Genomic DNA, 23,599 nt, shown 5'->3' with positions numbered 1-23,599 from the left:
AAGTGTTGAAACAGTTTTTAAAGCCTGTCATATGTCTTATTTCTAGGGGGAAAGGGTTGGGGAAAATTCAATAATGGTTGGGAGAATTTACTGTTTATCACTGTTAGAGGGTGTTGCACAGTGATGCCTTCAAAGAAAACCATAAATATCTTTGTGGTTTGAGATTTTTGTTCAGGATTTTTTTTTCCTGTAAGAGGGTAAGTACAGTAGAAGGAATATAATAAGTAACATTTCATACAAAAATTACATTTTTTTCATCAACCTTCAACAATGTTACTGGTTCACTAGAAGTACAGCCCAAAAGACCAACAGCTTACAAGTGGACACTCAAAAATGTTGTTACAAGTAAGGGGCACAAGACCAAGAACTTTTTAAGCTTTTCATTCGTATAACAGCTTAAGAGACTGCCAGTATGGGTCTGTTGAAAAATATGGCCATTTTTTAGAGGGTTCACTAGACTATATTAGCCATGATTTTCAGGTGTTGTTTGTGAATAGGCAGTCAATGGCTAATTCTATGCCCACATTTTTTTTGACCAATCAAAGCATTAGAACATAGATCTGAAGAACTCTATCGTAAAAATACTCATTTGTTTACAGACTAGAGAATATTGATTACAAAAAACGTTGATGTACTGAATTGAAAGTAGAATAAATGCAGCAAAGATTTGTGTAATGACAGTGAGATATCAACGGATTATGGTTTTGCAACTTTGATTACATCTGAAAAAGGAAAATTCTCAGCCCAGCGGCTGTAAAGCAATCGGGATAATTGAGTGTCGATACAATGCTTTACGTTATTACCAATAGTGCATCTGAGTCCGGTGAAGCCATTCTGACAGTTACAAGCGTAACTGCCCAAAGTTGTGATGCAATCGCCATTATTCATACATGGGTTATCTAGGCCGCACAGGTCAATTTCTGTGATTTGATAGTAGAAATACAATAAGAGATATCAACAGACATTCATGATGGGTCACATAAATTAGAGAGAGAGAGAGAGCAAGAAAGAGAGGTTGGAGGGAGGGGGAGGGAGGGGAGTGGGGAGGAAAAGACAGACAGAAAGAGATAGGGAGGGAGAACGGGAGAAGGGGCACAACAACAAAAAAAGAAGAGAGAGGCGGGTAGGCAAGACTAGATATAAATTACCCTAAGACACTACAACCATGATATACATCATAAACTGAAAATAAGCAGTTAAAGGAAGGAAGTTTACTGCAATGTTCTTTATGATCAAAATCACATCAAAGGTACTTACAGTACCCGTTGTATTGCCTATACCGGTAGAAATGTAAAGAAATCAGTTTCATATTAGGTAATATCTCATTGTAATGTGAATACATTTCAATAGGTGATACGTTGGGCTATTTAATTGATCTTAGGTTGATTCTCAAAATAATCCTAGTATTCTTCACTATTCATCGGAAGGCAAATTTCAAGGTTTGAATAAATTGAGACAGAGATGGAAGTTTATGCTGGTTCTGACCAAAATGCTTATTACATGTACCTGATTCACAGTAATCTCCTTCGTAACCATCGTCACAGTCACACTTGGCATTCAGGCACATTCCATTGACACAATTCATACCATTCAGGCATGCTAGAGAAGAAACAAGAAATAAGAGAGATCAAACTAAAATAAAAATATCTTGTGTCAAATGAAAACAATCAAGAAGAGAGAAAATGTATATTTGTACAAAAACACAAATATTTGAGAATATCTCGCGTCAAAGATGCTTGAAAAGAGAAAAGAGAGAAAACTATACCAATTAACTAACAACACGGTTATCTTAATATGTCTTTTAGATGGCCGTTTTTCGAAACTCTCATTTTATATCTAACTTATTGAATATCCTATTGAAACATGAGTAACTAGACTTAAGACGGTTTGGAGAAACTAGCAGCAGCTGTCTGAATATACAGGAGTGGAAATCCACTTTTAGGGGGTTGTAATTGCGGAGCACTTCTTTTGGAGTGGAATCTATCAAAATGCAATCAACTCATCTAATCACAATTAATCAACTCCAAATTTGGAGTTCGATTCAGTCCAAAGAAAATGATCCTTTGTTAAAAAAGTGGGTACGTAGAGGTCTAGATAGTGAGGGGTGGGGAGGGGGAGGAAATTTATATAATCACAAGGCACCCCTTGCTTTTATGGTGAGTTTTAAACACATCATATGCCCAACCCCTTTCTCAGTAACCATTGCGGCACTACCTAATTTGAAGGAGGGGCAAGGAGCAAATGTGGCGCTGAAAAGTGGTTTCCTTACTAAAGGTATATGGGTCCAGAGGAAAACAACAATTTTACCTTTACACAAAATGGAGACGCCCCCTGGCAAAACAATAATTATTAGTGCTTATTACCCCCCCCCCTTTATTAGGCCTCCTCCCTCGTCACCGGCTGGATCCGCACCTGTATGGGTCACAGTTTGTTTAGAAATTTCGCCCTTCCTGGGGCCAAGGTGCGGTTACTCCACTGCATTGAGTCATACGATATTAAGCTAATGGACGTTGATAGCCTTGACTAATAATTTTTTTCTTCCCCTGACCAATTAACATAATAAAATGTATACACACGTATTAACTTGGCTCTCTGCTTTGTGTCTTTTTTAAAAAAAAATTGTAATGTTTATGTATTTTATAATTTGTGCAATATGTACATGATTACGAAATTACTGAAGAACAGCCTTAAAATATGTTTAAATAAAATAACATAGAAACAAAATAGCGCTATATACTTGTGTCATTGGGGGTTGATAACTCCGGGGTTGCAGATGTTGTCAGCATTGTTGTTGGTGTTGTGGGCTCTGTCGTTGGCGTTGTTCTGTTGAGTTCTGTTGACGGCGTTGTTGGAGAAGTGGTTGTTGGGGTTGGTGTTGTTGTTGTTACAGTAGTAGTTGATGCGGGCGTAGTAAGTACTGGAGTTATATGTATAGACAATAATTAATAACAAACAAAAAGGGAATTAACAAATAAAATCGTATGGGGAAAAAAGTTAATAAAAAAATCAGATATCCGTTTGTTGAAATAAGAAACAATATTGCTTTTATAGGAAAAATAACTGTCATAATAACCGAAACAATGACTTTGGCATATAGCCGCGATAAATAACTGAGGGAGAAGGAGATGAAAAATAAAATAAGAAATCTTAATCTCTCATCAAAAATTATTTTTCATGGAAATGAATTTTGTCACATTTTGTATTTTTGTTAATGAATTCTAAGACAATCCCTCAACAACATTTTCTGCATACGATGGATATGAGTGTTTTCTTAAATTCATGGTAAAGATAGAAATGTAGAATGTTAAAGTTCCTTCATTTTGACTAATCGGTAACAAATGAACACCACAACATGAAACAGTAACTTTTGGGGGATAATAAATTTGTACCGATTCATCACTGAATGAGCTCAATGCAGGCATCTTACAAATCCCTGCCCTTAACATAAACTACAAACGAAAACAATAATTGATGTCCGTGTTTGCAGGAGGAAAATTTGGAGTAAAATTTAGAATAATGCATGGAAGAGCACACCAAAAAGTAGAAAAGTGCACAAATTAGGTTTTCAAGAGCTTTTAGATGTGTAGCAAGTGGATTATGAGGAGGAATGATGAGATGCAGACTGAGAAAGGCAGGAATTCGAGATAAGATCAGAAAAAGCAAACTCTGACGGTTAGGGTACTCAAAGAGGACTGGAGGAAAGATTGATTAACATGGGCTGCAGATCAAAGAAAACGCTCGGGCGGGGTGGGGGAGAGAGCGAACATAGAAAAGAAAAGGATGGGCGGGTTGCATCACTGAAGAAATGACAATGATAATTTTGAAGTAGCGCGACAGCATGGATATACCTTCTCATTCTGATTCTAACCATAAATCTTATTTAGGATTTATAAACACATGCATTCTGAACTTCCAAATAAGGTACATGGTATGATAAACAGGCAAGTGTATGGAGGGTACGTGGGCGCATAGGGGTCCATGTGTGTGGGGGGATGGGTGGGTGGAGTAAAGGTGAATGTGTGTGTATGTTTGTACACTACATGACTTCTGTCACCCACACTAACCTGTGCAGTTGGGACCACTGCTCTTATCAGGACAAAAACATGTGTAGAAGAGGCCAAGCTGATTTAAAACATCCAACGGGATACATGTGCCACCAGGCTCACAAGGATCATCATCACAAGTCACTGACTCTGTTTTGAATGAAGATCGAGTTTTACAACAATTTCTATTTCTTGTGATGACCACACTACCTAAGTTGTAGATTATTATATGACACTAAAGGTGTAAACCACACTTGTCTTGTGTTGTTATAAAATGTGATTCTTTCTTTTGATATGAAAAAAAAAGAATAGTTGAAGAGTTTACTATTTGATTATAAAATGAAAACTAAAGGTGTAAACCGCACATGTCTTGTACTGTTATAAAATGTGATTCTTTCTTTTGATATGAAAAAGAGAATGATTGAAGAGTTTACTATTTGTTGACTATTGACCTCTAAGAGTCGTAACCTCCTCTGCGATTTCTGGTAGGCCATTCTAGTCCCAAGTGATGGGTGGTAGGAATGATTACCCCTGGGTTGAGCTTTGAAAAAATAAATCTTACTCAGTGTACACTTTGAAGTGGCAATCAATGATATGCTAGTTGAGTTGCGCTAATGTTTTTAAAAAAGTCTCTACCCCTCCTCCAACAAACTGAAACACTCATTTTCCATTCGACAGACATCAGCCTTTTTTGCTGTATAAAATAATCCTGTCTTCAAAGTTCTAAATCCTCATGTAAAAAGTTTATAAAAAGAGTTTATTCAAAAAGCAAAAAAAAATTATAAACACATGAGGTACATGGTGCTTTATCATGAATGATAGGGAGATGATTATTATTCAGAATGGTGATTATTATTCGGAATGATGATTATTATTCAGAAGGCAAAAGACATCTATTAACATATGAGGTACATGTTGCTTTATCATGAATGATAGGGAGATGATTATCATTCAGAATGATGATTATTATTCGGAATGATGATTATTATTCAGAAGGCAAAAGACATCTATAAACATATGAGGTACGTGCTGCTTTATCATGAATGATAGGGAGATGATTATTATTCAGAATGATGATTATTATTCGGAATGATGATTATTATTCAGGAAGCAAAAGACATTTATAAACAGGGATGATACACAACATATGAGCCTCCTTGTGATCTGATGATAAGATATTCAAAACATGAACTAACACGAAAATGAAGAGTAAGGGATGACAATGACTAAAGCATGCAAACTTTCCTTCGAAGGCAGTGGTGTGGAAGCTGTACAATATCTCCACTAGGTTGCAAGAATGCAATGAATCATATGAGGCACATTGTGCTTTATCATGAACGCTAGGGAGATTACTGTATGAACATGAAAAGGAATTAAAGTACATTTGTATAATTGTTCTCTTTCTATAAAATCAAAATCAAAATAAAATATACATAATTATATGCAAACAAAGAAACAGAAACAAATGAATATTATCCTCAACCTTCAAAGCGCCAGCATTTTGATGTCATGCCCGTTAAGTTCATTAGATATATCCAATTCCTCTATAATGTATACATGTATTTGCTGCTTAATGGTCAATAACAGAGTGAAATTAATGAGATAATGATTTAATGCGGTGATACTTCTCAAATTTCAAATATCAAGATCAAAAGTAAATTAGGAAAAAGGAATTCTCAAAGAAAACACGGTACTTAAAGGGACAGTAACTAAAAAGGTTCGTTTGTTCGGCCTGATCATAAAAAAAAACATTCGCAAGAAGCTTTGGAGCGCTGGACACGTATTCTAAAAATACATAATGTCTGTGATCAAGTGGACAAGACGTTGGAGGTGGTTGAGGTATATGGGTACCTCGCAGAAGTTGATTTCCTTAAAAAGTAGTCATGCTTACTCTTGGGGCAATTATAGTGCGGTGCAGGCGCGTACGCAGAGGGGGGGGGGGGGGGGGGGGGGGGGGTTGGGGGGTTGGGGGGGTTTAACCTCCCTTTGGTATTTTTTTGTTGTTTTTAAATAATAAAAAATAATAAAAATAAAAAATAAAAAATGTGACCTTACCCCCCCCCCCCAACGGAGCAAAATGTCAATTTTTCAAATTTCGAGACCCCCCCCCCCCGCTTATTCAGCGGCCGGCTGAGTCGTTGCGAAATTTTCGGCTCGATTTAAAAATGTTAACCCCCCCCCCTCCCCTTGAAAAAATCCTGCGTACGCGCCTGGTGCGGTGTCACGACTGTCAAGCATGACAGACATAAGCTCAATACACCAAACACTCTTTTCTTCCATCAGCTGCTCCGCCTTCTTCGTCTTCATATTCTTCTTTTTTTTCGTCTCTTCTCCTTTACTTTTCATTATTGTTATTAATATAAAAGCAATATAAAACAAACTGTTATATTTTCCGAATGAAAAGACAAGATGAAAAATTACCACCACCCGAATACCAGCACCACAACCACCACACCACAACACCTACAGAGGCCTAACCATACTGAGGTCCCTGCAATGAATCACCTTTAGAGAAAAAGAACTTCAAGACGAACATGCTGGAAGTTCCATATTTATGCAATAACAGAACTACCATTCATTGTAGGCCTTCAATAACAAGGGAAACTTGAGTATTGCTTGAGCCATTGTAAACGGCCAACATGAGCAGAAAATTAAAACCTCTACTGTCACCGCAAATACCACCACCACCACCACCGAATGCACAACTACTACCTACACTACAATTAACACTAACAATACCAATACCCCCACAGCCGCCATCGTCACCAGTACAGCTGCCACCGTCACCATCCCGAACTGTGATTGTTGACTCTTGGTAAATGTCATCTCATTCTTTGAATTAAGTTGGTTAATAAAATCCGCCATAATATGTTAATATTCTCACGCAAGACTACACGAGAGGTTTAGTGTTATACAGCCATTAATAGTCCATTAATATTCCAGAAATTCCAGCCCAAACCTTGCAACTAACCATTGTCACAAATAGGACCATCGAATCCGGGAGCACACATACAAGTGTATGGGAGATTGTTCATTACATCTTCGATGTTTTGGCAGGTCGCTCCATTCAGACAAGGACTACTCGACTCGCATGGTAACACTACTGTACAGAGTGGGGAAAAATGTTCTTAATTGTTAAAGACGCTTCGAATTAATACCCGGGTATGTCTAATTTCAGAGCTCATTTATATCATTTTCCAGAACTTTTATTGGACCTTTAAACTCACTTCACATATGAACCATCCGGGGAGAAAAATAAGATTGTATTTTTGTAAACCAAACTTTTGTAATCAAACAATGACAGAAAACGAATTCACCAAATCGATTTACGTCCAACCAGAAGTGGGACAAGACAGCAATATTTAATGTTGATTTGATTTTGTTTTTCCTCTATCTGTGCTTATGAAAACAATAGTGAGAACTTATTTCCGAGGAAATATTCTGTCAACTGAAGAAATAACTCAAGATGAATATAATTCTTAGTTTTTGACTAAATTTAACTTCGTCCTGTCTATTTCCATTTACTTTTGTTATCAACATTCTGATGCTTACAATGTATCATAATTGACGAAAATAAAGCATTAAGAAGATGACCACCATGGCACGTACGATCAAAATTAACTCCGGTTTAAGGCAAAATCTGCTCTCTATTGCAATAAAATGGCTCAGCATAAACTTACAACAAGAACTGTGAAATTATTTAGTGTACCTTCACAGTTTGTTCCTGTATACATGGATGGGCACTGGCATGTATAACCATTGGCTTCCTCCATACACATACCACCATTTTGGCAGGGTGAAGAACTGCAATTTAGAACTAGAGGGGAATAAAACTTTTATAAATGATGGGGTTCTACGTCTGTGCATCAAACATTTTTGACTTGCAACTGGCAAATATTTTCTATCACATTCCTTCAATCCTTGATCTGATATTAAAGACCATGCTATTCATTATACACCCTAAAGATTAAGCGTGCTACCAATTTCACAAAGTTCGTGTCTGTGCACTTATTCATTGCAAATGCTGTCTGGGATTCGACGTGAAAGATTACATCTCGAGGCTTGTGAATGAACTATCTAAATTGTGACTTTTACGAAGTAGCCTTTACCACATACATCGACACATAGACACGCTTGCAAGAATGTAAATCTCTTTAAACGTCTCTCTATAAACAGTTAAATACATCAAATTGAATAAATTTAATGACGTGCTAATGTTCTCATACAAGACTACACACGACGGGTATATCTTTGTTAGTTAAGAGCGAAATAGCTGAGACCGTTAATATTCCAGAAATTGCAGCCCAAACCTTGCAACTAACCATTCTCACAACTAGGACCATCGAATCCAGGAGCACACATACAAGTGTATGGGAGGTTGTTCAACACGTCTTCGATGTTTTGGCAGGTCGCTCCATTACGACAAGGACTACTCGACTCGCATGGTAATACTACAGTGCACAGTGGGGAGAAAATGTTCTTAATTGTTAAAGATGCTTCGAATTAATACCCGGGTAGGTCTAATTTCAGAGCTCATTTATATTGACGCTACCATTTTCCTGAACTTTTATTGGACCTTTTAAACTCTCTATACATTATGGACCGTCTGGAGGAGAAAAAATATATATATTTTTTTTACCAGACTTTTGTATTCAAACAATGACAGAAAACGAATTCATCAAATCGATTTACGTCCATCCAGAAATGAGACAAGACAGCAATATTTAATGTCGATTTGATTTTGTTTTTCCTCTATCTGTGCTTAAGAAAACAATAATGAGAATTTATTTCCAAGGAAACATTCTGTTAACTTACGAAATAACTCAGTTACTGTTAGACTTCAAGATGAATATAGTTCTTAGTTTTTGACTAAACTTAACTTTGTCCTGTGTATTTTCATTTACTTTTGTTACCAACATTCTGATGCTTACAATGTATCATAATTGACGAGAATAAAGCATTAACAAGATTACCACCATGGCACTCCATCTTCATGGCACGTACGAACAAAATCAACTCCGGTTTAAGGCAAAATCTGCTCTATATTACAATAAAATGGCTCAGCATAACTTACAACAAAAACTTTGAAATTATTCAAAGTACCTTCACAGTTTGTTCCTGTATACATGGATGGGCACTGGCATGTATAACCATTGGCTCCCTCCATACACGTACCACCATTTTGGCAGGGTGAAGAACTGCAATTTAAAACTAGAGGGGAATAAAACTTTTATAAATGATGGGGTTCTACGTCTGTGCAACAAACATTTTTTTGACATTTTTGACTCGCAACTGGCAAATATTTTCTATCACATTCCTCAAATCCTTGATCTGATATTAAAGACCATGCTTTACATTATACACCCTAAAGATTAAGCGTGCTAACATTTTCACCAAAGATCATATCTGTGCACTTATTCATTGCACATGTTGTCTGGGATTCGACGTGAAAGATTACATCTCGAGGATTGTGAATTAACTAACTAAATTGTGACTTTTACGAAGTAGCCTTTACCACATACATCGACATATAGACACGCTTGCAAGAATGTAATTCTCTTTAAACGTCTCTCTATTACAATCACACGACTCAACATGAGTTAAATACATCAAATTGAATAATTTCAATGACGTGCCAATGTTCTCATGCAAGACTACACACGACGGGTATATCTTTGTTAGTTAAGAGCGAAATAGCTGAGAGTGTTAATATTCCAGAACTTCAACCCAAAACCTTGCAACTAACCATTCTCACAACTAGGACCATTGAATCCAGGAGCACACATACACGAGTATGGGAGGTCCTTCAACACGTCTGCTAAGTTATGGCAAGTCGCTCCATTAAGACAAGGACTAGATTCGCATGGTAATACTACAGTACAGAGTTGGGAAAAAAATGTTCTCAATTGTTAAGTCATTTTGAATTGATACCCGGGTATGTCTAATTTCAGAAGCTCATTTATATTGATGCTATCATTTTCCTTAACTTTTATTGGACCTTTTAAACTCACTACACATATAGACCGTCTGGGGAGAAAATAAGATTTTTTTTTTTTGACCGAAGGTTTCGTAATCAAACAATGACAGAAATCAAATTTAACAAATCGATTTATGTCCGACCAGAAGTCAGAAGTGAGACATGACAGCAATATTTGATGTTGATTTGATTTTGTTTTTAGTGAGACATTTTTTCTTGTGAAACATTTTATCAACTGACGAAATAACTCAGTTACTGTTAGACTTCAAGATGAATATAGTTCTTAGTTAAGGACCAAACTTAACTTCGTCCTGTTTATTTCTATTACTTTTGTTATTAACATTCTGATGCTATCAATATATTATACTTGTTGAAAAATAACAGCATCTACATGATGACCACCGTGACACTCACCCTTCATGACACGTAGGAACAAAGTCAAGTCCGGTTTAAGGCAAAATCTACTCTCTATTACAATAAAATGGCTCAGCATAACTTACAACAAGATTGACACTGGCATGTATGATCATCGGCTTCATACACGTACCACCATTTTCACAGGGCGAAGAACTGCGTCTTCGAACTAGAGGGGAATCAACTTGAGATATGATGGGACGGGGGGGGGGGGCTACTTCTGCGCACCTTACATTTGACTTTAAACTGACCAAGATTTCTCTTTTGCTTTATCTAATTATTCCTTGTAATAAAAAAAAGTACAGATGCTAAAAACTGCGCTTACGTTTAAGGAAGAACAATATCATTTTCAAAAGAAAAAGTACCCACTACATTTGGACATTTCAAAAGAAAAAGAAACCTGTGCCTGTGGCACTCACTTCACCTGCTATTCGGGATTTTCTGACGTGATAAAGAATAGCTCGATACTCGAATCGCAAGTTGGAAGTGTGTGAAATTATTCAAAAGAAATCATAGAGATTGCGTACAAGCGGAAGATGCTCAATATAAGAAGAAGTGTAGGGAGGGAGTGTCGTCATGGCAGGAAAGTTAGTAACCCCTCGTAAGAGGGTAAATGCTGACTTTGATATATGATGATTCATTTGGACAAGCGAGGAAAAGAAACCTATGTGCACTCATTTCACTTGCTATTTAAGATTCTCTGGCGTGAGAGAAAACAGTTCGAGACTTGCGAATAAAATTACTAAAACTTGAATTTTCTCAAATATCTTAAGACTCAATACAATACCTGTGTTTTCGCAGTTCACTCCATCAAATCCTACAGGGCATTGACATGTGTATCCATTGGCATCACCTGAACAGGTTCCATCATTCTGACATGGGGACGAATCGCAAGCTGGAAGTGTGTGAAATAAACAAATCAAAAGAAATGTGTACAGGTTGTGGGACCAAAGTTGAAAGCTCTGGAAATTACAATTGGAAAAACAATTTGGTTTCTCCCTCTGTTTAAACTGGCATACATCCCCTAAATACACCATTTACTGCACCAACTCTCAGAAGACAAATCCAAAAACGATAATTATTTCAACCAGGATATCACTGCAAATTAGTTTCAAGCACGATTGGTTTATAATGCTTTTGAACAGTCTTTAAATGCTTTGAGCAAAAGCAACAACAAAATAATTATAATCTGGATCATGTGTGATTTCACAGTCTGTCCCTGCCTATCCTATAGGACATTTACATGTGTAGCTGTTTGAATCATCTGAACAACTTCCATAATTCTGACATGGTGACGAATCGCAAATTGGAAGTGTGTGAAATTATTCAAAATAAATCTTACAGATCGTTAAAAAGCGGAAGATGCTCAATATATGAAGAAGTGTAGGGAGGGAGGATCAACACTGTGCCGTCGTGGCACGAAAGTCAGTAACCCCTCATTGGATTCATTTGGACATGGCGAAAGAGAAAGAAATCCCATGTCTGTGCACTAATTTCACATGCTATCCGGGATTTTCTGATATGAAAGAAAACAGTTCGAAACTTGCGAATTAAATTACTAAAACTTGAATTTCTCAAATATCTTAAGACTCAATACAATACCTGGGTTTTGGCAGTTCACTCCATTATATCCTACAGGGCATTGGCACGTGTAGCCATTGGCATCACCTGAACAAGTTCCACCATTCTGACATGGTGACGAACTGCAAGTTTGGACTGTGGGATTTAAAACAATAATTAAAGGAAAATGTGTTTAGGTTGTGGGACCAAAGTTGAAAGCTTTTGAAGCTACCATGGGAAAACAATTTGGTTTCTCCCTCTGTTTGATCTGGCATGCATCCCTTAAATACACCATGTGCTGCCCACGCTATCACAAGCTCAAGCCAAATACGATAATTATTTCAATCAGGAAATCACTGCAAATTAGTTTCAAGCACGATTGGTTTATAATGCTTTTGAACAGTCTTTAAATGCTTTGAGCAAAAGCAAAAACAAAATAATTATAATCTGGATCATGTGTGATTTCACAGTCTGTCCCTGCCTATCCTATAGGACATTTACATGTGTAGCTGTTTGAATCATCTGAACAACTTCCATAATTCTGACATGGTGACGAATCGCAAATTGGAAGTGTGTGAAATTATTCAAAATAAATCTTACAGATCGTTAAAAAGCGGAAGATGCTCAATATATGAAGAAGTGTAGGGAGGGAGGATCAACACTGTGCCGTCGTGGCACGAAAGTCAGTAACCCCTCATTGGATTCATTTGGACATGGCGAAAGAGAAAGAAATCCCATGTCTGTGCACTAATTTCACATGCTATCCGGGATTTTCTGATATGAAAGAAAACAGTTCGAAACTTGCGAATTAAATTACTAAAACTTGAATTTCTCAAATATCTTAAGACTCAATACAATACCTGGGTTTTGGCAGTTCACTCCATTATATCCTACAGGGCATTGGCACGTGTAGCCATTGGCATCACCTGAACAAGTTCCACCATTCTGACATGGTGACGAACTGCAAGTTTGGACTGTGGGATTTAAAACAATAATTAAAGGAAAATGTGTTTAGGTTGTGGGACCAAAGTTGAAAGCTTTTGAAGCTACCATGGGAAAACAATTTGGTTTCTCCCTCTGTTTGATCTGGCATGCATCCCTTAAATACACCATGTGCTGCCCACGCTATCACAAGCTCAAGCCAAATACGATAATTATTTCAATCAGGAAATCACTGCAAATTACATTCAAGCACAATTGTTTTATAATACTTTTGAACAATATTTGAATGCTTTGACCAAAAGCTAACAAATATCAGGATTATACGTGATTTCACAGTCTGTTCCTGCATATCTTGCAGGACATTTACATGTGTGGTCGTTTTAATCATCTGAAAAACTTCCACCATTTTGATGTGGTGAAGATTTGCAAGCTGAAAATGTGTGCAATTAATGAAAGAAATCTTACAGATCGTGTTTACTAAAGATTAAAGCTACATAGTGTATAGAAATGTAAAAAAAAACAAAAAACAAATCCCCCAAACTGACAATAAGTGAAATGCTGTGGGGTTTTTTCCCCATGAAAAATTCCAATAGTTCACAATCCTCTGAATAACTTCCGTAATAACTCAACGATCTTCTTAAAGTGACTCGGTAACAATGCCTCAGATTCTGAAACACAATCCTAGATTTAGCCCATGCTGCAATCATGATTATAAACCTTTAGGTCAGGAATCCCATGACTTTTACAAGCCGATCGCATGTCTGATTATCAAGATATTTACGATTGGAAATTGAAATTTCATTTGTCCTTTTCCTAATGGTTTTTGTAATAATACAGTCTATTTGGGGAAATGAGTATGGTACCGGTCACTCAAAGATTTTTTACTTTTTGAGGCACTTCATGATCATTTTGAAGCGCAATTTTTGAAGGACTTCAATATTACACCATATCACAGACACTGATACTACATAGGGCCATGCATCTCAGATTTGACATTGTTAAACGGTGCCTTTAAGAAAGAAAATAATCACCCTGCCCATCACAGTTTGGCGGAGATCTACCAGGAGGACAAATACAAATATACGATTGACTATTCCCATCCTCCAGACAAGTCGCTCCATTTCCACCACAGGGGGAACTGTCACAGGGACTTGCAGAGTCTGAAAGAATCACAAAGCATGAATAGGATGTGCACGGAATCATTGACGAATATCTCTACAATCTTAATCGAAAAACACTACAACAAGAGTCAGAAGTAAGTTTCATGAATCAGTTTTGATGCAGATTTGGTAAATAATAAGAGGGTTATTAAGTTTTGATTTTGAGTTGTAATAGAAAAGTACTTCAATGTGTCTCTGAATTTCCTTTGTCACGTAATAGTCATGGTCGATGCAGTTTACTTTTAAGACTCAATACAATACATGTGTTTTCGCAGTTCACTCCATCATATCCTACAGGGCATTGGCATGTTTACCCATTGGCATCACCTGAACAAGTTCCACCATTCTCACATGGTGAAGAACTGCAAGCTTGGACTGTGGGATAAAACGAATCAAAATAAATGTGTACAGGTTGTGGGACCAAAGTTGAAAGCTCTGGAAATTACAATTGGAAAAATAATTTGGTTTCTCCCTCTGTTTAAACTGGCATGCATACCTTAAACACACCATGTGCTGCACAAGCTTTCAGAAGCCAAATCCAAAGACGGAATCATTAACGAATATCTCTACAATCTTAAGTCTCAAGTTTCTTTGTTACGTAATAGTCACGGTCGATGCAGTTCACTCCTTAATATAATATTTACCTATAATCGATGTATGTAGCCTATACGCTCCGTATTACCACAAGTCAATACAAGTACTTGTTCAATTATCGCAGTGAGAAAGTGAATAAAACTATCTTTGATGTAAATCATGTGCGTACAACAACAAGGACTACCACTGAGATACAGACATCAGAAGATAATTTGATTAGGCTAACCTGGAGTATCGCATCTGTCTCCACTATATCCCGCAGGGCATTGACAATTGAACCCAGTGGTGTCATCAATACATGTTCCACCGTTTTGACAAGTTGATGGCGTGCATTCTATAAAAATATCACAATACAAAAAATTAATCATCAATAAGAGATTGGGTGTTTTACTTAATTTATCGAATGCCCAAATAACGGATTTTGACGGGAATAGTACAAATATGTATATTTTCATTTATCGATTTTAGAAGGAAAAAAGAGGACGCTAGGGGAACCCTCAGCGAAGATTACTATATTCCGATGTGCCTTTTGTAATCTTTTGTGATTGGTAAGTCGCTGATCTGGAAAAAAGTTTGAATTTTGAACATGAAGATCCCTTCCCTAAAGCCGAAGTCACACTAGGAGTACGATCGGTTGCCGACTTCTGACAACCCTAAAAAGCTGCGACCGTCGACAATCAATTTAGAATGAATAATATAGAGGGGGAGGGGAGGGGGTTGAGGAAAAATGCTAACAATGGCAGCGACAAGGATAATGGAAAATCCGCGTGCATTTTCAGTTAACCGATAACAGTTAGAAGCAGTAGGAAATGTAAATAGAATGAGAAGGGCGTACATAGTATGGAAGGGGAGGGGAAACTGTTTTTGACAAGGGAGAGCATAAATCATTAATCAGTTTGAAAACTGTCGCTAATTGTTGGAAAAACAACAACAACTTTTCCATGACCAGTTTGGTGTTGGTGTTCTCATTGGCTATACTTACTTTCAGTCTCACAGACTAATCCTGTAAAATTGGTAGGACACTGACAAATATAACCTGCGCCGAACCCACTCTCAAAACATGTTCCACCATTTTGACACGGCGAACTTTCACATGTAATTGCTGTTAAAAAAAGAAAAAGAAACAAACAAAATAGTGATCGTTGAATGCGTGAGAAATACATCTCAACAATATTTATTTCTCAAGCAGTGAGAGGGATTCACTTTTCATACATATTACTTGATAACCGTCAGGTCTGAGATTTTGTTCTTGCAATAGAGTAAACAGTTATCACCACTTGCTTTTAGTACTACTGGAAGAAAGGTTTTTTTTTTGCCATCCTGAAGATATACTGTTTCTATCTAGCTACATTATTTAACAGAGCATAGGAACACCCAAACACAAACGAAATTAATTTTAGAATATGGAAATGTTAATAAGGTTCATAAGGTTCATATTTATTGTCCATTTGATAATGAAAATTCATCGTGTTACATGGTCTTGCGATTCACATATATTTAACATAATATACTCATACAAAGTATTATGTACTGAGAGCAGAACAAAGCAGTATGCTGAAAAAACTGCATAATTTGCAATTGTCATTAGGGAGTGGGGCAAAGTAGTTTATACCCTTGATAGCATCTGTCCCCTATCACTACTGATGTATACAGGGTTTCTAAAACGTTGAAAACGTGTATTGATATTCGAGTAAGCGTACCGACCGAGCTAGAAAAAACACGTTATATTTGAAATGTTATAAGCTGTCATGGTAGAGCACAGTAAAGCTTATCATACACCATTTAAACTGCAGTATTATATATGTAATATGGAGGGGGAGGGATATGATGCCCCTGCCCCCTTCCAGCAATGTTTTCGAGAACCCAACACGTACCACTTTCGCATTGTGGGCCTGCGTACCCCCCAGGGCATTCACACACAAGATCCCCGTTTTGGTTGAACGCACATGTTCCTCCGTTCTGGCAAGGATCGCGCAAACATCCTGTTAACTCTAAATGATAGAGAAAATAGAAAATAAAAAGAAGGAACACGTTTGAATGAGAATAATAATGAATATGATAATAATAAGAAGAATTATGATGATAATAATAATGATTATAAAGATCATAATAATAATAACAGTAATAATTACAATTGTAATTATTATAATGATTAAACAAATATTTATAATATGCATTTGTAGATGGATTCATGATGGAAAAATCATGATGAAGGTGTATGCATAAATGCTTATCGATTCGTTGGTAAAACGAGAGGAGAGAAACGTAATGGAGGAGTTGGTTGTTATATAAAGAACAGCTTAAACTTCCGAAGGCATCCAGTATTGAGCTTTTTAATTATTGTATTGACGTTCTAATTATTGAAGTATTTGTAAATATAAAATAATTGCCATCCCATATGGACCACCCGCTCAATCATATCCTGATTCATTAAATGCCAAAACAAACAAATATTAACGATAATACCTACCTACAATACATCGAGGTAGCTGGAAGAATTCCGGACAAACGCATGCATAGATGCCCGATTGCAACATACATGTACCACCATTAACACACGAGTTATCTGGTGACCGACAGTCAGTAATATCTGAAAAATGAGTTAATTATGTTAGCCAGTATCTACAATTATGATATTACTGAACCTCGCACTACAAAATACATTATGATTATCAAGTCAAATAGGTAGCGTGGTTACGGCTAATGAGGGGGCACTGATATCATGGGGGGGGGGGGGGTGAGGTGTCACCAAAGCTTCCATGGATGGGATAAGATGCTAGAGAACAGGACCATAGTGTGAGGGGAGGGTGTGGAGAGGAGTTGCATCATATTTTCATGTTAACTCCCCCCTCACCACCCCTCTCTCTCTCTCTTCCTTTCCCTCTCCCATTCCCCCTCTCCCCCTTCACCCTCTTTATCTCCCCGTTCTCTCTCTCTCCCCCCTCTCTCTCAATCTCTCTGTGGAGCGCATGATACCCTGATTCGTCTGATCTTTCAAAAAAGATTTATAATGTACGAGAAACAATAATATAGATTGTATACTTGTCTGTTGTAATGCACTCCATAATTATTGTTTTCTGAAGATTTCAATTTCTTATTATATTCCGCGTTTATAAAGCGCAAAATACATCGGCGATGTCTCTTAGCGCTTTACAGATATAATATCGCCTGGTCATCGGATTTAGGTTTACCCGCACACAATGAATGCACATTCTCCACTCCATGGGGAGCATTCTAGCCAGGCCCCTGTTACCGACGCACACAATGCTGAGCAAACTACATCAACGCGACATAATGCCGGGTTGGGATTTGGTATCCCATACCTTGTGATCTACAGTCCGGTGACTTATCCACTAGACCACAATACCTCTACCTGTCTTCAAGTTTTCCAATATTCAGATGCGCTGTCTTTAACATAGATCTACGCTGTATTATTTTCAAAGCTATATTTAAGCCACTACACGAATCTATCAAATGTCATCTTAGCACTAATTTTGTAAAAGCCTAAATGCCAGATTTTACACCTCAGTTTGCCAACCAATTTGAGTCATCTTTCAAGTGCTCAAGTGCTCTGCAGTCAGTTCTTTGTATAAAAATAAATAAAACATTTGCACGATAACATTCCAAAAGTAACAACTCATATCAAACCAAAATTGCTACGTCGTAAAAGTGAAGTATGTTTATTTTATGTGGACTGACTATTTGAATAAAAGAATATCAGGTTTTCATTATCTGAAATTCCAGATGTTTGTGTGTATCAGTAATGAACTCAGAACACACACAAAACACCCATCAATGAATCTCACGTGTGATTTCATTCCATACAATAGTTTGGAACCAGAGCAACACCTAATCAAATATTTCCAAAATTTGTTAATTATAAACTTTAAGAAATGATTTTTCAACCTTCTCCAAATATAATATTAAACTTTTCTGTGGGCCAACTTTAGTTTGATAGGAGCGTTACATTAATATAAAAAGTGTCCATTTGTTTTGGAAACCTATTATGAACACGATCGCAAATACATTACGAAAATCAACCTCGAAAAATAATTATAAATAATTTTGAGCGTCACCTTGTAAAATGTGTGAACAATACAATAAATACTTTTTCATATTCAGAAATGATATCTATGGGATATAGAAAAGGGTACTGAAATTTCCGTCGAGTTGATTTCTTCAAGGTCTTTGCGATTGTGTTTAAGGTAAAATTCAGAAATATCTACCTAAACCACACTGGTCCCCCTCAAAAAGAGGAGTACACTGGCATTGGTACGAGGTTAGCACCAGGGCACAAGTTCCACCATTCTGGCAAGGCAAACTATTCGTACAGTCTGGTGTTACTACAAAGAAGAGGGGGCGAAGCGAATGTTAGTCAATTATGTCAAGTTAAAGTGTTGTATATTAAAGCACAGAGAAACAAATCCTAGGTAGAAGCACTTTACTAAAATCTTAGATATTACAAATATTAAACCACAGTCATTTTGGGGGTAATGCAAATGTTCGTTTGGTCGCTGTCGGGCTGGTGTCGGTCAGGTTGGTATGACTAGGGTATAACAGCATAGCAGCTCTAATTGCATTTCCATTCTGTCAAAATCAAGCCACTTAATCCAGTATCTGTCTGCACACACTCTGCGTAAATCACATTCTTATTGGATTAAGAAAATACAGATGCTCCGTTAACGTCGAAATTTGATTGCTTCCTACAGCCGTATTATTTTAGGATTACAGCAAAGTAAGTATGCGATTCTTTTCGTTTTCACGTTGTGAATCGTCATGTTGATTGAGTTGACTGAAAATCCATTTTTATTTCTTTAAGCAAATGGTTCAATTTCTTTAAAATTACTAATTACTACAGCAAGCACTTATAAAGTAGAAGAAGGCGATTAAACATTTTGATTATATGCTGTACATATATATTATTTTTCTTTTCTAGGGAAATTGATTAATATTACAGATAAAATAGGTCACAATAGCGTTTAGTGCCGGTTAATCTGCTGCAAGTCGACATACGACAAAAACACAAAGATGTATTATGAAATACGATTCACATCCAAATCCAGAATACGTAAAGGTGTGACATTGACAAACACGGTTATACATTAAGCATTAAAATGTCATTTGAGAGACATAGCATCCCCTAACATATCACGTTTAAACGAAAAAGTATACAAAGTAAAAATGAATCCTAGGATAAATTTTGTTAAAAAGGATCGCGTGCCAGACATATATCACCAGACACCGATGTCACATTCGCATCGTCGTGTTAATTTGGAAGCCCTATATACGCCCGATTGTTACCAAATCCTTGAATACGTACGTATTTCACAGAACTCGCCCATAGCATTAACAGGACACACGCACTGGTAGACACCGGTTCCTTGGTTTATGAGACAATTTCCATCGTTTTGGCAAGCGGTAGCGGTTCTACAATCTTGTTTTGCTAGGAAAACAGAGGGCAAAGTCATTCTAAGTGATTTTTGTTCGTGATTTTGTTAGTGCAACATGTACGTTAATAAACATCCCGGGCTGTCGAACAAATACACGTTAAATGTATAACATTATTTTGAAAAAACGTTAAATGCTGTAAAACTCACAGTACATCACATCACAGGAAAGAAGCACATTCTTTTACCATTCCACCCATTTATGCACTAAACAGACGATATTATATTACACATTTTTAAATAGCTATTCTCCTGATCAGTAATTTAATTCAAATATTATACTCCATGCAGAATGTGATATATCTTTTCTAGAGAACAAGGAAGACATAGGCGAAAATGTTTGCTGAGTGACCAAGAAACAACGAAGGAGCTGCATTCATGTACATAGAACGTTATTCGAAATTTATAGAAATAAAGGCTTTGGTTCTAATCAAATTCGGCTATAAACTGTGGTTTTATGTGTCCCCCATTTTTGTTCGACCAAAACAAAAACTTTCTAATAGGGAACTTACTTTCTACACAGGTTAAACCCGTGAAAGGATCCGGACACGAACAGCTGAATGTAGAACCATCGTTGGTACAAATACCGTTATTTTTACATGGGCTTAGACCACATGGAGCTATGACGCGAGAAAGGAATAAAACATGGATGACATCTTTAGTCTTATACACCAGCTAAACCGACCAAGCGTCTCCAAACCGACAAATATCGACCATTGTTTGGGGGTGATGTGATATTACTTTTGGATTTACGTCACTGTAATATCATCGTTATCGTGTTTTTAATAGTAGTTTTGAGTCTCTTTCCGATTTTGTTAGAGTCATTTTCTGACATATTAAAATTCGATTGTTATTTTTCTGTAAATTTTCGGTCTCGGACTCGGACTCGGACTGGTATATAAGACGTGTCATCAACTTTTGAAATTAGTGACAGAATTAAGCATTGAGGAGGCGTACAAGAGAAAACACACAAATAAACTGTATTCGAAAGCTAAGAACTAATCAAACTTTGAAAATGTTTGTTTGGACATTTGGCTGGAAAGCTATATATAAGATAGTAATTTCGATCAGATATTTTTTACTGCATTGCTTGTTGGACTAAGAGTATCAATTCCCGTGTCCCTAAATCCGGGGGGGGGGGATCTGATGTTTTCTAAGGAAGCAAACACACACAAAAATTCCTTTGTAGCCAAAAGAGCCTTATAGCTTTTCAACTCTATGTACTTTGCTTAAAAAAAAAAAATGCAACATCAATACTGTATTAAACAAGGAAGCGCAGCAGGCATTTTTTCACAGCAAGTTTATTTTATGTCCTATTCTATAGGCCTTAATTGTCCTTTTTGTTTGTTACCAATATCTCCACATCGTTCCCCAGTGTGCGTTGGAGGGCAATTGCACATGTATCCTGTAGCGGTGATTCCACAGGCACCTCCATTGAGGCAGGGGTTTGAGTCACACGGACCTGCACAAGTAGAAAAGTGTTTGTACATTGAATAAACCTCAAAAACAATTATAATTAGCTTAGTAATTCAATAATAACGATAAAGAGTAAAAAAAAAAAAAAAAAAACACACAGATAAAGTGAACTAAAATGAGACCGAAAGAGTATCGAAAGAGCATCAAAAGAGCATCTATAAATTAGATCATCGAACATGCAGCCTTTTTCTAAATAGTGTCCAATATCATTGCTGCTGCTGCTATTACTACTACTACTACTACTACTCTTTTTACCACTAGGACCTGCCCATATTAATACTAACATTTTCACAAGACATACAGAATTATCACTGACATTGTTCCGAGATTTAATAATGAGCTACAAATGACAAAAATGGGTACTTTTCAACAGGATACGAAGACTAGTTTTAGATGAGACATTTTTGAGCTTTTTTATCTCACCCTGCGAGTAAATAAAACGCAAAAGTTAACAGAAGGCTGATATCAGCAACATCAACGAAAGAGGTGGTGAAATACGGATGGCGAAAACAGCTTAAATATATTTATTTCAAAGCCATTATTTTACTTTGTAGTGCTAACATTGCTTCATATTTTGAACAATATACAAACTTTGGTTGCACGTTGTTCCAGTGTAAGGTAACACACACTGGCAAGTGAAGGAAGAGAAGTCATCTGCTGCATTGCACTGCCCGCCGGATTGACACGGGGTTGAGCTACATGGGTTCACTGTATTAAGTGAAAAAGCAATCATCAACATTTAATAACAAATACTTAAACAAAAAAATAGACAGACAAATGCGGTTTCCCTCTTTTAACGCCATACAATAAGAATGCTGTATATAAAATCAATAATATAAATGAAACTCTTGCTCTTAAGATTTAAAAACAACCTTTTACAATTACTATAAACTTTTTTTACCCATGCATTGTTTTGTAAATGTCAATAAATCGGAAACATGTTTTTCAAAGGAATTTACTTAGATGCATACAAATAGTAATTTGGATTTAGACTAGAGTGAAAAGAAAACAGTCATATATTTTCAGAGAAAATCCAGAATGTATAAAATGGAATGCCAAAAACAGAATGTTTCGGGGAGTGAAGGAATTCTGCCAAATCGTTGATTCATTATGTTAGTATTTTGCATGTAGAAGAGCTTTGTTGAAAATTTAGCCTCAAATTTTCGAAATGTAATGATCAATTTGATTGCATACAATATCACAACATGTCCATACGTGCATTACAAGAGAGAGAGAGAGGAAAAAGAAAAAGAAGCCATTACACTGTGAAGAGAGAGAGAGAGAGAGAGATAGAATTAGAGAGAGAGAGAGAGAGATAGAGAGAGAGAGGGGGAGGGAGGAAGGAAGGAATGGATATGTATAATAGAGATGCACTTATCATACTCTCCTTTTTAAAGTCTCCAGTCAAGACTGGAAAGCGTTTCTATACAGAAATATGTTTGAAAGTTGTTGACAACATCAGATTCCTTGTCATCAGCAATATTGTCATTATTATCATTGCCATTATCATCAGTGGCATAGCGGGGTACTGCAACGATTGGGGGGGGGGGGGGGGGGGGGCGGGGGCGCCGGTGCACAGTGGGCCAGGGAGGAACCAAAGTGCGCCAAAACTAAGTTTGGGTGATTTTTATTTTCCAATTTTTTTCTTGCCCAGTTGAAAGGTAATACATAGAGGAATACCTCAGTGAAATATTTAATTCTGGTATGCACAATAAGGGTATAAATTTACTACTTCAAACAGCAAAATCCTACATATTCACAGTTTTAGTGCAAAAGTGACTTATTTTATAAATCTTTCAATTCAACATGAAGTTTTTAAGTTATTGATATGAAATTGCTCTCACATATTCCTGATAGTTCATTTCGTTGAATGAATGGGTTAAAATTAATGGAAACACAATCTTCATGATATATTATAGGGTAATTCACTGAAAAATGGACTAATTATCCATGTTTTTTATAAATCCAGAAGAAATGTTTAGATCT

General features: G+C 36.7%; 1 protein-coding gene across 12 annotated transcripts in view; it reads right to left on the bottom strand.

The window, feature by feature from the left end:
* LOC105440969 (fibropellin-1-like) overlaps positions 1–23,599 on the bottom strand; it is an 89,853-nt gene that overhangs the window by 829 nt on the left and 65,425 nt on the right. For 6 of the 12 annotated variants that reach the window (XM_030992371.1, XM_030992374.1, XM_030992377.1 and 3 more), the window contains 20 exons: positions 22,205–22,321; positions 21,489–21,599; positions 20,650–20,757; positions 20,011–20,133; positions 18,917–19,033; positions 17,161–17,280; positions 16,565–16,681; positions 15,673–15,792; positions 14,917–15,024; positions 13,968–14,096; positions 12,855–12,968; positions 12,037–12,150; positions 11,222–11,329; positions 9,790–9,915; positions 7,753–7,860; positions 7,015–7,146; positions 4,065–4,193; positions 2,738–2,917; positions 1,507–1,599; positions 804–920 (listed from right to left, as the gene is read on the bottom strand). In XM_030992371.1, coding sequence (XP_030848231.1) covers positions 804–920; positions 1,507–1,599; positions 2,738–2,917; positions 4,065–4,193; positions 7,015–7,146; positions 7,753–7,860; positions 9,790–9,915; positions 11,222–11,329; positions 12,037–12,150; positions 12,855–12,968; positions 13,968–14,096; positions 14,917–15,024; positions 15,673–15,792; positions 16,565–16,681; positions 17,161–17,280; positions 18,917–19,033; positions 20,011–20,133; positions 20,650–20,757; positions 21,489–21,599; positions 22,205–22,321 — 2,391 coding nt within the window. The remainder of the gene's footprint in view (positions 1–803; positions 921–1,506; positions 1,600–2,737; positions 2,918–4,064; positions 4,194–7,014; positions 7,147–7,752; positions 7,861–9,789; positions 9,916–11,221; positions 11,330–12,036; positions 12,151–12,854; positions 12,969–13,967; positions 14,097–14,916; positions 15,025–15,672; positions 15,793–16,564; positions 16,682–17,160; positions 17,281–18,916; positions 19,034–20,010; positions 20,134–20,649; positions 20,758–21,488; positions 21,600–22,204; positions 22,322–23,599) is intronic. The other 6 variants (XM_030992372.1, XM_030992376.1, XM_030992373.1 and 3 more) reach the window with 6 other exon arrangements.

This window comes from Strongylocentrotus purpuratus, unplaced genomic scaffold (genome assembly GCF_000002235.5).
Source record: "Strongylocentrotus purpuratus isolate Spur 01 unplaced genomic scaffold, Spur_5.0 spur5_scaffold_2, whole genome shotgun sequence".
Lineage (NCBI taxonomy): Eukaryota > Metazoa > Echinodermata > Echinoidea > Camarodonta > Strongylocentrotidae > Strongylocentrotus > Strongylocentrotus purpuratus.
Note: the sequence above shows the minus strand (reverse complement) of the source record. Positions and strands in the feature narration are given on the sequence as shown.